At 36.2% G+C, this 14,786-nt stretch overlaps 1 protein-coding gene across 1 annotated transcript; it reads left to right on the forward strand.

Moving 5' to 3' along the window:
* Window positions 1–11,192: 11,192 nt before the first annotated feature.
* LOC109827796 (H/ACA ribonucleoprotein complex subunit 3-like protein) lies at window positions 11,193–14,376 on the forward strand. The gene is made up of 4 exons (XM_020394817.1): window positions 11,193–11,294; window positions 11,369–11,450; window positions 12,310–12,352; window positions 14,043–14,376. The coding sequence occupies exons 2-4, from the start codon at window positions 11,397–11,399 to the stop codon at window positions 14,138–14,140; spliced, it is 195 nt and encodes a 64-aa protein (XP_020250406.1). The 5' UTR covers window positions 11,193–11,294; window positions 11,369–11,396; the 3' UTR covers window positions 14,141–14,376.
* Window positions 14,377–14,786: the final 410 nt, after the last annotated feature.

Here is a 14,786-nt window from a genome sequence, read left to right on the forward strand (position 1 = left end):
ATTATAACATTGAGTTGAGCTTTAATTAAGTTCTTGTATTATATTAGAGAACAAATTATTTGTTATCTTTATGAGATTGTAAAGTTTTCGGTTAGCTAGAAAACCGAGTGTGAGGAGTGGATGTTGATCGGTGAACGTTGAAAACCGACATTATGAGTGAGTATATACGTTGATCGGTGATCGTTGAAAACCGACATAGTGTGGTTGTAAACGTTATTCGGATGAGCGTAGAAAACCCGGTTGTGATAGTGGATTTCTCCCCGGGAGAGGGGAGCGGAGACGTAGGACGGAAGGTCCGAACTCAGTGATCATATTGTGTGTTTGAGTTTGCTTTGGCGCACTTGATCTTATGTTTATATTTCTTATCGCCATTGTCCATAGCTCATTATTTTTATCATCCACTATCTAGTTCATATTGTTTACCCTTGTGTTAGTTTACATATCCTTACATATATCATATTGTATATCTCTTTGGTAGGATATATCATCTTGTGCTAGTTTATATATCCTTGCATATATTTATCATATAGGATACATCTCTTTATTCATATTGCTTATTCTTTCTTATAACTCTTGTATATCTATCTTGCAAGAATATACTTGTTAATTAATTTTAATTAGCATTTAAATCGGATTAGATTAGCATAAAACCCTAATCACCCCCTAGGGTCTAACACAATCCTCTTACTTTTTTCAAGGGAAGCAATCATCTATTGATGTCTCTATTAGTAATAATTTTCCTAATTCTTTGTGCTAAACTTTTTCTAGTAATCTTATAATAGAGGTCTGCCACACTACTCATACTATAGTTCAATTGTTCTATGATGACATCCTTTAGCTCCCACTTTGACATTTCATTAATAATGTGATTATGTTTGGTAAATACTTTACCACCCAATTACCTCAATGCTCCCTTTCCTTTCAACCCCCCCCCCCCCCGCCCCTCTTGATGATGATACTCTACAATCATAAATTCGTACATCTTAAATTTAAAATAAAAAAATACATCTTTTAGTTATAAAATGTAAAAAAAAATTACTCGGTGAGGGTTTATATGTGAAATGTAGTGGAAACAATAAGGTATTTAAGTGCCATTTAACCCAATTATTCTACTTAAGTGCTACTTTGTCTAAATAACTATTACAAATTTAACAACTAATTAAGCATCAAAATCTTCCAATCATAAAATGTACAAAAATAATAATTTATCTTAGGTTAATCAATGTATCAACTGAAATTAAAGCCTAAATAGTGCTTCAATAACCTATACTTAATTTGTCATATTTTGCACTTAAATACCCCCATTTGGTCAATGTGCTACTATTTAGACAAAATTACAAAATATTACAAATTTCACAAATAATTAAGCATCACAATGTCCAAATTAAGTTAATCATAACAATCAATTTCTTTTACATGTCACACTCAACACAATGTCCAATATACCCACACTTATTCAACTTATTAATAGAATTGTGAAACTGCGTGAAGTTCTGTGTGAAAAGATAACACAACGTGTGAACATGGGGGACCAAAACGGGTGAGCTGGTGAGGTGAACGCGGGGGCCACGAGCTGGCAAAGCTATTAGGAGACGTGTTTTGTGGAATAGGCTATAAATAGGAACATTGTTTTTTAGCCTAGGTTTTTGTGAGAAGGCTGAGGGGGAAAACGACAGCGTGCAAGTGCAAAAAGGAAGGGAGTAGTGCAAAAAGCAGAGGGGTGCAAGTACGAGTAAAGTCGGCTGATTTGGATTTCCGCAGCGCGCAGGCAGCGACTTTCTTTGGCTCCGTGCAAACAGGCTTTTGTGCTTTTGAGAGAGATAATTATGTGAGGGTTTAGATTGAGTGATTGTAAACCCTAGTTGTATTATCTCCTCTCTAATAATAGATCCCCCCCTCCTTGCCCCGTGGACGTAAGCAGTTTGCCGAACCACGTAAAATTGTGTGATTTGTGTTTGTGCCATTGTAATAGTTTTAGGATCCCTCGACAAGTCAGTCCTAAAACTGATGAGAGGAAGAGCCGATATCTCACTTTGTTGAGATATCCACTTCAGATTCTTGTTTTCTTGGTGAGACAGGAATTCTTATTGATCTTTCTCTCTTATTGTGTACCAGAAACTCTACCAAAATTTCTGCTACGCATAACAAGTGGTATTAGAGCTCAGGCTACGCTTGGGCTATTTGAAGGAGTAGATCGATTTGGAGGCTCGTCCAGGGTTTCATTTAGTGATAAAGGTGAGATCTTTTGGTAAAGACTCTATCTTTTTAGTTTTGGATCTATTCTTCGTTCGTTGGTGCGTTGAGAAAGATGTCGGGGACAGAAGGTGCTTCGGGTGTTGAGGGTGGTGCTTCTGGCCCGAAGATCATTTAGAGTTTGAATATCCACTCTATGAAGATAGATGTGGAGAAGTTTAATGGCACAAACAATTTTGAATTATGGAGATGCAAGGTTTTGGATACGCTGAACGTGCATAATTTGGAGGATACCTTAGAGTTGGATGACAAGCCAGATGAGATTGAAGAGAATGTTTGGAAGAAGATGAATCGAATGGCGTGTGGTGTGATTAGGTCTTGTTTGACTCAAGATCTAAAATATGATGTGATGAATGAGACTTACTCAAGATCTAAAATATGATGTGATGAATGAGACTTCTGCAAAGAAGATTTGGGAGATTCTCGAAAGTATCTGACAAAGAGTGTTGAGAACCACTTACATTTGAAGAGGAGACTTTATCGTTTCTAGTTGAAGAAGGGAACCTTAATTAGAGATCACATGAATACCTACACAAAGCTTCTTGCGGATTTGGCGAATGTGGATGTCATGATTGAAGATGAGGACAAAGTGTTAGACCCTAGAGGGGGGGTGATTAGGGTCTTATGCTAATCTAATCCGATTTAAATACCAATTAAAATTAATTAATAAGTATATTCTTGCAAGATAGATATACAAGAGATATAAGCAAGAATAAGCAATATGAATAAAGAGATATATCCTATATGATAAATATATGTAAGGATATATAAACTAGCACAAGATGATATATCCTACTAAAGAGATATACAATATGATATATGTAAGGATATGTAAACTAACACAAGGGTAAACAATATGAACTAGGTAGTGGATGATAAAAATAATGAGCTATGGAAAATGATGACAAGAAATATAAACATAAGATTAAGTGCGCCAAAGCAAACTCAAACACACGATATGATCACGGAGTTCGGACCTTCCGTCCTACGTCTCTGTTCCCCACTCCCGGGGAGAAATCCACTATCACGATCAGGTTTTCTACGTTCACCCGAATAACGTTTACACCTCATACTCGGTTTTCTAGCTAACCAAAAACTTTACAATCACCACTCTTGCAATCCCACTCTATACCCTCTCAAGTGTTAGACCTAGCCGTGTCTCCCTCAAGTGCTCGCTCCTCTTAGAACGATCCCCGACTCTTACCACACACTCCTCTCGGTGTACAAGTGTATTACAAAGTGATCTCACGATTAAGCACAATACAAAGAATGTTTGTTCTCTACTATAGATGAGAACACAATGAAAGCTCACACTCAATTGTTACAACTCTCACCAACCCAAAATATATTATGAATGCAAATACAATAAGCTCAAGTGGGTATGTGTAACAATGAGATAAAATCATATCTAACTCAAATAGCAAACTAGCAATAATAAGAATATGAAAATCAATAATAAAATTGCTAGAGAAAAGAGTTAGAAAACTTCTCAATAGATCAAGAGGTAGAGGGAGAATAGTTAGAAGCTCAAACTTTAATAGATGATCTCCTCAAGCTCTTGTGGAATTGATTCACAAAACCGAAACACTCAAATGCTTAAAAGCTTCTTAAACAAACTTAAAACCAAACTTAAACTCTTTTAAAACTTGTTAAAACATTTCTTGGATAATTGAAAGATCTGAGGTATAAGGAGTATTTATAGAAACCCCAAAGCCAAGAGAAAGCCAAGAAAAAGACCAAAAAACCAATACAGCAACGGCTTTGGAAACTAGCCGTTAGAACAGATTTGACTGTTCGGCGGTCGATCGCGAGCAACAAAAAAACAAACTATGGCTCTGGACAAGCGACGGTCGACCGCGACGGTCGACCGCGAAAGTCTCTGAACTACTTACGGTCGACCGTGAACCAATAAAACACATACTGTGTTTCTAAACTCAGGGGCGGTCGACCGCAGATTGACACATAGCTGAAATGCAGATTTCTGAATTTAAAACATTGTTTAAAAATATCAAACAAATTCAGAAAAATATAAAACTTTGGGGAATGATTGTAGACATGACAATAAACATACTACAATGACTGGTTTCCAAAAAAAGACTTCTCAAATAAAAAATATCATCATTTTACAAAATAGGCTAAAACATGAAAATGTAAACATGTGAATTTTGATATTTTGACTAAACCATGTTTTGAAACTTTGCACAATGATTATGTAGACTTAATAAAATATGTATATGATTATTATTAAGTCTAAAAACTAAGAATATAATATTTTTACAAATACAATAGAAAATGAAACACATGAGTATGTATATGAAAATATATTGGTTTCATATCTAAGTAGTTAAACCAAATCACAATAATAATTATGAAATATGTAATTTCATATTTATAAACATAAAAACCAAAACTTGTGTTGTATATATATACGACTACATATATATACAAGGAAACCAATAAAATATGTGTGTATATGATATTGAGCTTAGGGTATCTAACACACATAATATAAAACCTAAACTAAGTTACCCAAGCTATATCTTAATCTTCAATAAGCTCGACTTGGTACACTTGCGGATGAAGCTTGAACTTGATCTTTAACTTTGAATTGCGTAGGCTTCACTCTACAATTCCGTCAACCTCCATTTGATATGATTGTTGTGGCATAATCCATCCAACCTCCAACTTGTTATTTGCCTAGAATAAATACGAAAACACAAACACTAGACAAACAACATTAGAAGTAAATTATTTGTTAAACATCATCAAAACAAGAAGGCCAACACAAGGCGTTGCTGTTGTTGAGTTCCTTGCCCGACGAGGAATATGAGACATTCGTCCCTACTTTGATTAATAGGAAGACATCTCTTTCGTATAGTGAGGTCACTGCTGCACTGGTGAATTATCAGCTTCGGAAGAAGGATAAGGAGACTTCGACTGAGTCGGTAGCAGAGGCGTTGGTCGCAAGAGGGAAGAATCCGAACCGAAAGAATTGGAAGTCACAGTCTAGAGTTAGAAAAGATCAGCGTGCTTGGTTCAAGGAGACTGGTCATTGGAAGAAAGACTGTCCAAAGCTCGACGAATGGATGAAGAATAAACAGAAGGGAAAAGGAAAGCAACCATCATCAGAAGCAAACATCGTATCGGATGGTAATATTTCTGACTCATCTATTTATTCGCTTTCTATCAGTCCCACATGTAGCTATTCGGAGGAATCCGAGTGGATGTTGGATAGTGACGTGACCTATCATGTGTGCCCTAGAAGGGAATGGTTCACCAGTTTTGAGAAGCTGGTGGATAGTGGTGTGGTATTCATGGCTGATAACCGTGCATGCCAGATCCTTAGGATAGGAAGAATTCGCATCAAAATGTTTGACGGGACTGGGATAGGAAGAATTCGCATCAAAATGTTTGACGGGACTGTTAGAGAGTTAAATGATGTGAGATATGTTCCTTCTTTGAGAAAGAACTTGATCTCGATTGGAGCTTTGGTCTTCTTTGAGAAAGAACTTGATCTCGATTGGAGCTTTGGTTGGAGAGGGTCTGAATGTTCGAATTGAGGGCATGGTTCTCAAGATTGTGAAAGACTCTCGGATTGTGATGAAGGGCGTCAGGAGGAATAACCTGTATTACTTGACTGGAGGTATAGTGGCAAGTGGAGAACTAATGACTTTTATTGATTTGACTAGACTGCGGCATTTGGGGGGTAGCCATTCCAGTATTGATTCCTCGCATAGATTGAAAGAGGGTGCGAAGACCTGTAGTTTGAAGTCCAGTGAACATGTTGATGTGAGCAAGAAGACCGAGGTGAAGTTTGACACCTCTATTAACCGTGCTAATGGTCATTCTGGAGGAGTTCACGTGGATGTTTGGGGGCCTTCCAAGGGGGCATCATTGGGAGGTAATAGAAGTTTGGTTTCCTTTGTTGGTGGTTGTTCTAGGCGTGTTTGGGTTGTAACCAAATCCCCTATGGATAAAGTCCTAGTAGTCTCTAACAGTTTGAAGAAGTGTAAGATGGACAGAAAGGTGAAGGTACTTCATTCTGATTTTGATAGGAGATACAAGATGGACCTGTTTCTGTATTGGAGCCGAGCTCACGGTATTTTAGGACACTTTGTTGGAAAGGAAATCTTGAGGCAACTAGATAGGGTGACAAATTTGAAGAACCGTACCTTGCTGGAGGAGGATCGGTGTTTGTTGTCAAGCAATGGTATACAGAAGAGTTTCTGGACTGAGGCTTCGATATATTTGGGTCATCCTATTAAAGAGTTGTCAACTGTTGTGATAGGAGGTAAAACTCAGTTAGGTGTTTGGTCCGATAGTGTCACTTCGGTTGAGGCTTCGATGAGGGAGCTAATTGACTCTCAGCAGGTGGAGAGTTTTGGACAGACCTTAGATGTATCACAGCGGGTGGAGTGTGATGCTACTCCACATTGGGTGAAGATTACTCCAGATCATACTATATTGTTTGGGATTCCAGCTGAGGTGACACAGGTTAGGGATCATTTGGATTTTAGGTGCAGATGATGAGTTGGGTTTTGATTCGAGGGCAGCTGATAAATGCAGTTTGGATATGACCATTGGTTCACCTCAGGTGGAGGTGTTTGAGGCCATTGGAGGTGCTATCAGCCGCAGAATTGATGATATTAGAGAAGGGTTGCGAACTCTTCTATTAGATTGAGGTCGTTCGCGGCCATTTGAGTAAACTACGTGAGGCTTGATTCCTTAGGCAAGAGGATACATAAGCAGTCTTTATGATGCAGCCGGGTTGGATTTTGATGGGGTGAGATCAATTTGGGAGTTGATACCGACATTGGGAGTGTTTACATTCTCATTTGGGTTCTCTATTTGTTGTGGATTGAGTCCGTTGTCGTGAATTGTTTTACTTCGTACTGGACGTAACAAGTGAGACATTTGGTTTGTTTGGTGTCGGCTCAGTTTTGGGAAAACTTCACCGAGGTGGAGAATTGTGAAACAACGTAAAGCTCCGTGTGAAAAGATAACACAACGTGTGAACATGGGGGACAAAAACGCGTGAGCTGGTGAGGTGAACGCGGGGGCCACGAGCTGGCAAAGCTATCAGGAGACGTGTTTTGTGGAATAGGCTATAAATAGGAACATTGTTTTTTTAGCCTAGGTTTTTGTGAGAAGGCTGAGGGGAAAAACGGCAGTGTGCAAGTGCAAAAAGGAAGGGAGTAGTGCAAAAAGCAGAGGGGTGCAAGTACGAGTAAAGTCGGCTGATTTGGATTTCGGCAGCGCGCAGGCAGCGGCTTTCTTTGGCTCCGTGCAAACAGGCTTTTGTGCTTTTGAGAAAGATAATTGTGTGAGGGTTTAGATTGAGTGATTATAAACCCTAGTTGTATTATCTCCTCTCTAATAGTAGATCCCCCCCTCCTTGCCCGTGGACGTAGGCAGTTTGCCGAACCACGTAAAATTGTGTGATTTGTGTTTGTGGCAATTGTAATAGTTTTAGGATCCCTCGACAAGTTTGTCCTAGAACTGATGAGAGGAAGAGCCGATATCTCACTTTGTTGAGATATCTGCTTCAGATTCTTGTTTTCTTGGTGAGACAGGAATTCTTATTGATCTTTCTCTCTTATTGTGCACCAGAAACTCTGCCGAAATTTCTGCTGCGCACAACATTACGCTCACACCAAATGTTATATACTGTTGAAGATAGTGCCATTCTCTTCATTTTTTTGTTTGAATCCCCTCCCCCTTAGCCTGGTGTTATACCAGTTCAAAATGTGATTCTAGTTACAAGACCTCCATTTATACTAAAGTCAATCCATAATACGAGTCCAAACATCCCTTGAGAAGTAGTATTCAAAGAATAAGTGATTTCTGCTTTCCATATCTGCACCAGAACATAAACAACAAAGATTGGTATTCACAATCCCCTCCTAAGCAATCTATCTTCAGTATGCAACATGTCTTGAACATCTAACCAACATACAAAGGAGTGCTTAGGATAATTCATCTTCTCCCAGACTGTGTCATGCCATGGGACCTTGTTTGATACAGGGAAGAGAGCAAAGTATAGAGCAGATAGTTGAATTTTTGAATTTTTGAACAAGAGCATATGAGTTGTTTCAGATTGTCAACACCGCCATAGAAACTCAATGCTTTATCTTTGACTTTTAACAGCTAGTTCCACATCCATGAATCACCAGTTCTTACAAGCACTTGCCAAATATTCCTGTGTTTTAAGTAGGTGCCATGGATCCATTTAATCCACAAGTACTCCTTGTTGACATGAATGTACTAGAGATTTCTCAGGGCAGAAGCAAAATTCCAGAGAGAAGCTGAAAAGATACCTAAACCTCATTGCTTTCTCCCCAAACATGCTTTATCCCATGAAACAAGAGGAGCCCTGAGAACTTGATCAGATTTCCCCCATAAGAAGTTCCTACATAATTCATCAATTTTCTGAAGAACTTTAGCAGGTAAAATATAGCTAGATGTCCAATATATTTGAACACCTAGTATAACACTTTTAACAATCTGCAATCTTCCAGCATATGGTAGGTTTCTGTGATTCATCCAATTTTGGTTTCAAATTTATTAGAATAGACTCAACTATCACTTGGAGTTCTAGTTTGTTGATATAACCAAATAACAAAGACTAAGCTACATGATATACGAATTCGGTTCCTTTTGCGTAGTGGTGTATAATTTTTTTATTCTATTATCCAAAATTGGTATATCTAAACAAATAATACATCACATTAAATTATGTTTGGATTCGCAATGCCAGTGGAATCCAAGTTAGTTAGCATCATCATGCCTACAAGTATATATGTCTATCTTGTAGTCGATTTGGTTTGATCAGGTCATCGCCCAAATGTTAATTTGTTGAGTTCCGATCAAGATAAATTCGCTGCCATATGTTTTTTCTACTGAACAAATAAGAACCCAATCAATTTGTAAAACCCAGAATGAGGATTCATAGTCTCAACACCTCGAATTTGCTTGACAAAATTAAAAAAAAAATCATCCTAGCTTACGCCGTGTGTGCATTCTCTCCCTCTCGGTTACTAATAATGACACCATAGAAAATACATTTTTGAGCAGGACTAATTGTAAAGCAAGCCTTAAAACGTAGCGCCGTCAATTTATATGCAGAATGTTTCCAGGCAACAATTTCTGCAAACTTTTTTTTTGAACTGAAAAAGCAGGGTTAAAAGCCCCGCTCATAAAACGATTATTATTAAGAAACAAAGATAAAAACAGATACAAAAGAGCATCACAAACTAGATATATAGCTCAAATGGATGGTAAAACGAATGATTTTGCCCAAATATATTTGGTGTTTGCTTTGAATCTGTTGTAGCGAGATGGTGATCCGTAACTATATGTAGTAGTATTATTATTCACCCTAGAGAAGGGAGAGGTGCACTGATTGCAACTGTTTTAGCCTTGGTTTTAGTTGTTTAGAATCCCATTGCTGCGCACAATATTTGGACGAAGTGTGAATTTTTGTACAGCACGTGATATTTATGTAGTTGCCTGATGAGTATAATCAAAATTTTAACACAATTTCATAATATATCATGAACTACGCGTTGGTGCATATGAATCTGTATCAATATGCGAACAAAAGATGAAATATAACTATTGTATATATAAAATAAAATAAATAAATAAAACATTTTGGATTGGTGCATAGGTAACTTTCTGTGGTAAGCATTGATGGAAATGCTAACAAAAGAGATTCTGAAACCAGAGAAAGAATCGCTGTAGAAAATTGACAGATATCGTCATTGAATCAAATACACAATATTACTAAAGAACAATGAAGACAACAATAGGACATACCTATTGAAGAATGCGAAATTGCTATGAAAAATTATGTAAATAATTGGTTTATATATTGGTAGGCGATGTTGCACATGAGAGAATAACAATTATAAATAGGATTATTTGTGGATACCAAAATAAAAAAAAATTATATATCACTACGCGATAGTAATCGAATTCTTATATCATGCAGCTTAGCCTTTGTTATTTGGTTATATCTAGAACTCAATGTGATAGATGAGTCAATCCTAATAAATTTGAAATCGAAATAGCTGTCAACCTTATCTCCATTATCCAATAATAACATGCTAAGTCCTATTATGAATATGATAAATCAGTTAATAATCAAACCCAAACCAAAGGAGCAAATCTTGCTACAATCTCGGCCAAGTCCAACCAAGCTATTATATTTGAAATTATGTAGGATAATTAGGGTTAACATTTAATATTCAAAATAGTTAAGGATAATATTCACTACGAAAATCTTTTTCTAAACCCACGCTTTTAAAAGGAGTAGGATATGATATGATAAAATATGATAGTATATGTTTATGCTCTTTATTTATTTTATAATTTCAATTACATGGGCTCAAAGTTTCTTTCATGACATTCGGCGACATTAAATGTTCTAGAAAGAAAGAGGGTGGAAAAAGAAAAAAAATCGTCTCATCTCATCTGTTGTAAAATTGCATAGAATCTTCTAGAAGGAGAGAGAACAGAAAAGAGGAAAAAAAATTATCCCATAACAAAATTAAAACTTTACCCTTTTCAAACAATAGAAAAGTATGACATGTCCATCACTCATACATATTTTTACTGGAAAAGGATAAGCATATTAGAAGAGTTGTACTACTCTAATACTACTAGACATAAAGAAGTGGGATCCATATGAATTCATAATCTCTTTGTAATTTACAAGGAAATGTCCTACTTTTTGCATAGGAGTAAAGAGTAATATAACCCTTGTGTACAATTATCACTACTCATTTTTATTACCCTTCATTAAGTTTTTTTATATAGTAGTATAAAATATATAGATACCTAAAAACTAAAAGCCCGCTAATTCTATACTTTAGGAGTCCTATTCTGTTAAAAGCAGTTTTTCCGTGCGATAGATAGGCTAATAAGATATATGCAGGGGTACATTTGAAAAACAACCATTGAACCCATACAAAATCCCCGCCCCTCTCTTAAACCCTAACCTCTCGAGAGACGCAGCAAACGTTATTGAGAGCGCTTTGGTATGTAAAATTTTTCATATTTCATCCAGATTAGGGTTTTTTTAATCTAATTATGTCAAATTTTGTGATCTCAGAGTTTGGAATTTTTGGAGATATATCACCATGTATCTTCAATTTTACATAAACGACAACGGGGACAAGGTTTACACAACCAAGGTGCCTGCTTTAATTTCTCTCGTCTAGTTTTCTTGAAATTTTTTTTGTTTTTTTTTTTGAAAAAAGGACAACTTTATTGTTAATGAGCCATTATTAGCTGTGTTGAAGAAATCTCAAATGTGAAGTGAGATTTTGTTCTTATAGAATGTTTGTCATAGTTTCCATATTCCTATTTTGATGGTTTCATACGTTTATTGTTAGGATTGTGGGTTTGACTATTATATGTAAGAAATTAGGAAAACACCATCATTTTGTGAAAAATTGTTTTCCTCGAAAGCGTATGAAAATATTGGAAGAGAATTGTAGCTACTTTTTTTTGCCCCGCTTAAATTGCAGGTAATCCTCCTCATCTATACCTTTAAAATCATGAGGGAGAGGGCGGTGCCATGCAATTTATTCTTCGAAAAGTATTATTCCAAGGGTACTTAAATACTAATAAAATAGTTGAGGACTTGAGGAGCGATGAGTGCTACTGAAGATATAGATGAGGGGAGTTATCTGCAATTTACTCTTTTTATTTTTTTACTTCCCATAGGATGTGGCTTCCAATTTTATACCGAGCATGTTGTTCTTGCTGCATGGTCTTGTATGTTGTAGGATTGCTTGCCATTGGGATTAAGAGTTCAGATCTTTGAAGTTTACATAATTTTGAGAATAGTAATATTAGGAGCTTAATAGAAAATGAAGATAAACGTTGCCCTGTATATCATTTATTGTTGTGCAACTCTTTGTGTAACATTTGCAAGCATCTGCTTCTACGACTGCCTATTTCTTGTAGAAGGGAAAATGTAATATTTATTAAGGATGTTTTCTTTGGGATTTGTGAGCGTGTTTCATCTTTATGACATTCTTTTTGCAGAAAGAGTCACCACTTGGGTTGGCAACACAGTCTGCTCATCCAGGTATATTAGATTATTTTGCCCTGCTTTCCATGTTATTCTATGCTGAGACTTCTCTGCAACATGTTCACAACTCTATTGTACCTAAAGAAGTCTATTATCTATCGCATGTGTTTTATAATATTGTCATTTTGTTTCCCTTTTAAGGGTTTTCATTACAAGTTATATAAAAACGAACCTGAATAAAAAAAGCTTGGTAGCTGGTGAATAGAATGTACATTGAAGTCTAACGTCTTCTTGTTTACACGCTTCTCTATTCCCTTGTCTTGTTCTTCCAATGTCCTGCTTGTCCTAACTATTCAAATTTGCTAAGCAGTTAGCAGTCTTCTTTAAATGATATGTATAGAGCCTTAAATCCTTATTTTTATAATCATGCAATCTAGTATCTTGGTATTAGAGCAATCTTGAATCTCTTACTCATCTTTCCTTTATTTTTCAACATCTCCGTACTGCTATTTTCTTGGATGTGGGTAGCAATGCTAATGCAGAAGCGCCCATCTCTCAAAAATTTGATATTTTAGTTAAAGAAAACTGACATACATATAACTTTGATACTTGAACCAGACCTCCTGCGTTTAATTGAAGAAACAATAACATCAATGCATGAAACAGAATGGAACGCTAGTATGATGCCCAAAGTGTGGAATTTAACACCTAGACCTCAGCAGGAGTAATTTGACTGTTAGATATGATTGATGGGAATTTTTCTCCAACGCTGCCAACTCTCAGTAGCCCCAAACAAACCCTTTGGTAAAAGAGCAGCCACTCATTGTGGTGGTGCAAGTGTTGATATTTGTTAATGCTTTCAATTTTGTTCTAGACCTGACCAAGTTGCTCCTAAAAATATAGTCTGGATGCTAATCAACCAAAATGAAAGGCATCCTTAACAATGATGATTTTCGCTATTAGTTAGTGATTGGCTCTGTAAAACAGTTCTCAAGCACCATTTCTTTTGTGAATCTATCAACTGTTAGCTGTTTCAATTCCTCCCTCCCTACTCAATATGTTATAAATGTGTTTATGAGTATACTTCCCACTGCATTTTCCTCCCTGGCTCGAAATGGATTAGGCATTATGCTTATCAGATTGACAATTTTCTTGAAGGAATATGCTCACGTGAGTCCTTCATGTGTATCTGATAATCCCCAAGTCAATATCAGTTATGAGCTTATACTTATTGGTTTGACTTCAGTATATACTACGCTTCCCTTGTTTGGAGGTTTGTACAATAAGAATGTTCCTGATCTCTGTGACATTCTCTTCAAATGGTACAATTGCATTTGTAATAATGATTCATGGCAACATTGATCTTTTTGACATTCTCTTCAAATGGTAGAGTTGCATTTGTAATCATGACTCATTGCAACATAGAAAATCTGCCATCAAATCTCTATGATGATGATCGAGCCACAATTTTCATATGATAACCTCATCATATTGTTCAATCCATTTAAACTGAAAAATATATATTAAACCTTGGTTGGAAGAAATTACATCAACCTCTAGCTTTCTTTATCTTAAAATTTCTAGTAATTTTCTTTTACTTATGTACGTCTTATTCATTTTTCTTGGAAACTCTTGTGCTCTTATTGTTCGGGTCTTGATACTTTTCCTTGTGCTGCTTAATTGTAGATTCTTCTGTATTTTCTGGTTGGACTTCTCCTGATTGTTTTCATTTCTTCTTTTCTTGCAGCTCGCTTTTCGCCAGATGACAAGTACTCTAGGCAGCGAGTTCTTCTGAAGAAACGCTTTGGATTACTTCCAACACAAAAACCTGCTCCCAAGTACTGATATCCAGGATTCAGATAGTTCTATGGAAACTCAAGAAAAAAGTCCACTTGGGTTTAAGGATCACAGATAATATTTTTGTGGTGTTTGCAGTTTAATATGATACATTTCTACGCACTTCATGGGACTATAGTGGTAGGGACGTGTACTAGTTATCAACTAGTTCTCAGTGACTATAAAATGTAATCTTTTCTCTGAATCCATACTATTATAGTAGTTTTTTTAGTCTTGAAGCTTAATTTTGTTTCATTGCTTTGGTTTTTGCTTTTTGGGATTTTGTTTGCGACAATACTTTCAACTTGCTTTGATTTGGAGCTTAAGTTTGATTAGAATGCTTGGAAAGTTCAAAGTTATTGCTCAGTATAATATGCTGTTGAGTGTCCAGAAATTTGAGTTTAAGGACCTTGTTTGGATTTGTCTGGAGTGAAGGGAAGTTAAAGTGAACATAAGATAAATTAAGGAAAGTTAAGGTAATATACAAAATTTGTTTGAGAATTTAGTAAGGGGAGCTAAGGGAAATTTATTTCACTTCATTTTTTAGAAAGTATATAAAGTAAAGGAAATGTAAGAGAGAATATACCTAAATTTAAATAGGTAACATTATATGTTATTTCACCATTTTGGATCTCATCTTGATAAGAGAGTAAAA

This window comes from Asparagus officinalis, unplaced genomic scaffold (assembly GCF_001876935.1).
Source record: "Asparagus officinalis unplaced genomic scaffold, Aspof.V1 AsparagusV1_Un435, whole genome shotgun sequence".
Lineage (NCBI taxonomy): Eukaryota > Viridiplantae > Streptophyta > Magnoliopsida > Asparagales > Asparagaceae > Asparagus > Asparagus officinalis.

Excerpts from the sequence above, each read along its gene's own strand:
- LOC109827796 (XM_020394817.1), top strand. The coding sequence starts at position 11,397 with ATGTATCTTCAATTTTACATAAACGACAACGGGGACAAGGTTTACACA. Across the intron at positions 11,451-12,309 it reads ACAAGGTTTACACAACCAAG|AAAGAGTCACCACTTGGGTT; the intron begins GTGCCTGCTTTA and ends TTCTTTTTGCAG. Across the intron at positions 12,353-14,042 it reads AACACAGTCTGCTCATCCAG|CTCGCTTTTCGCCAGATGAC; the intron begins GTATATTAGATT and ends CTTTTCTTGCAG.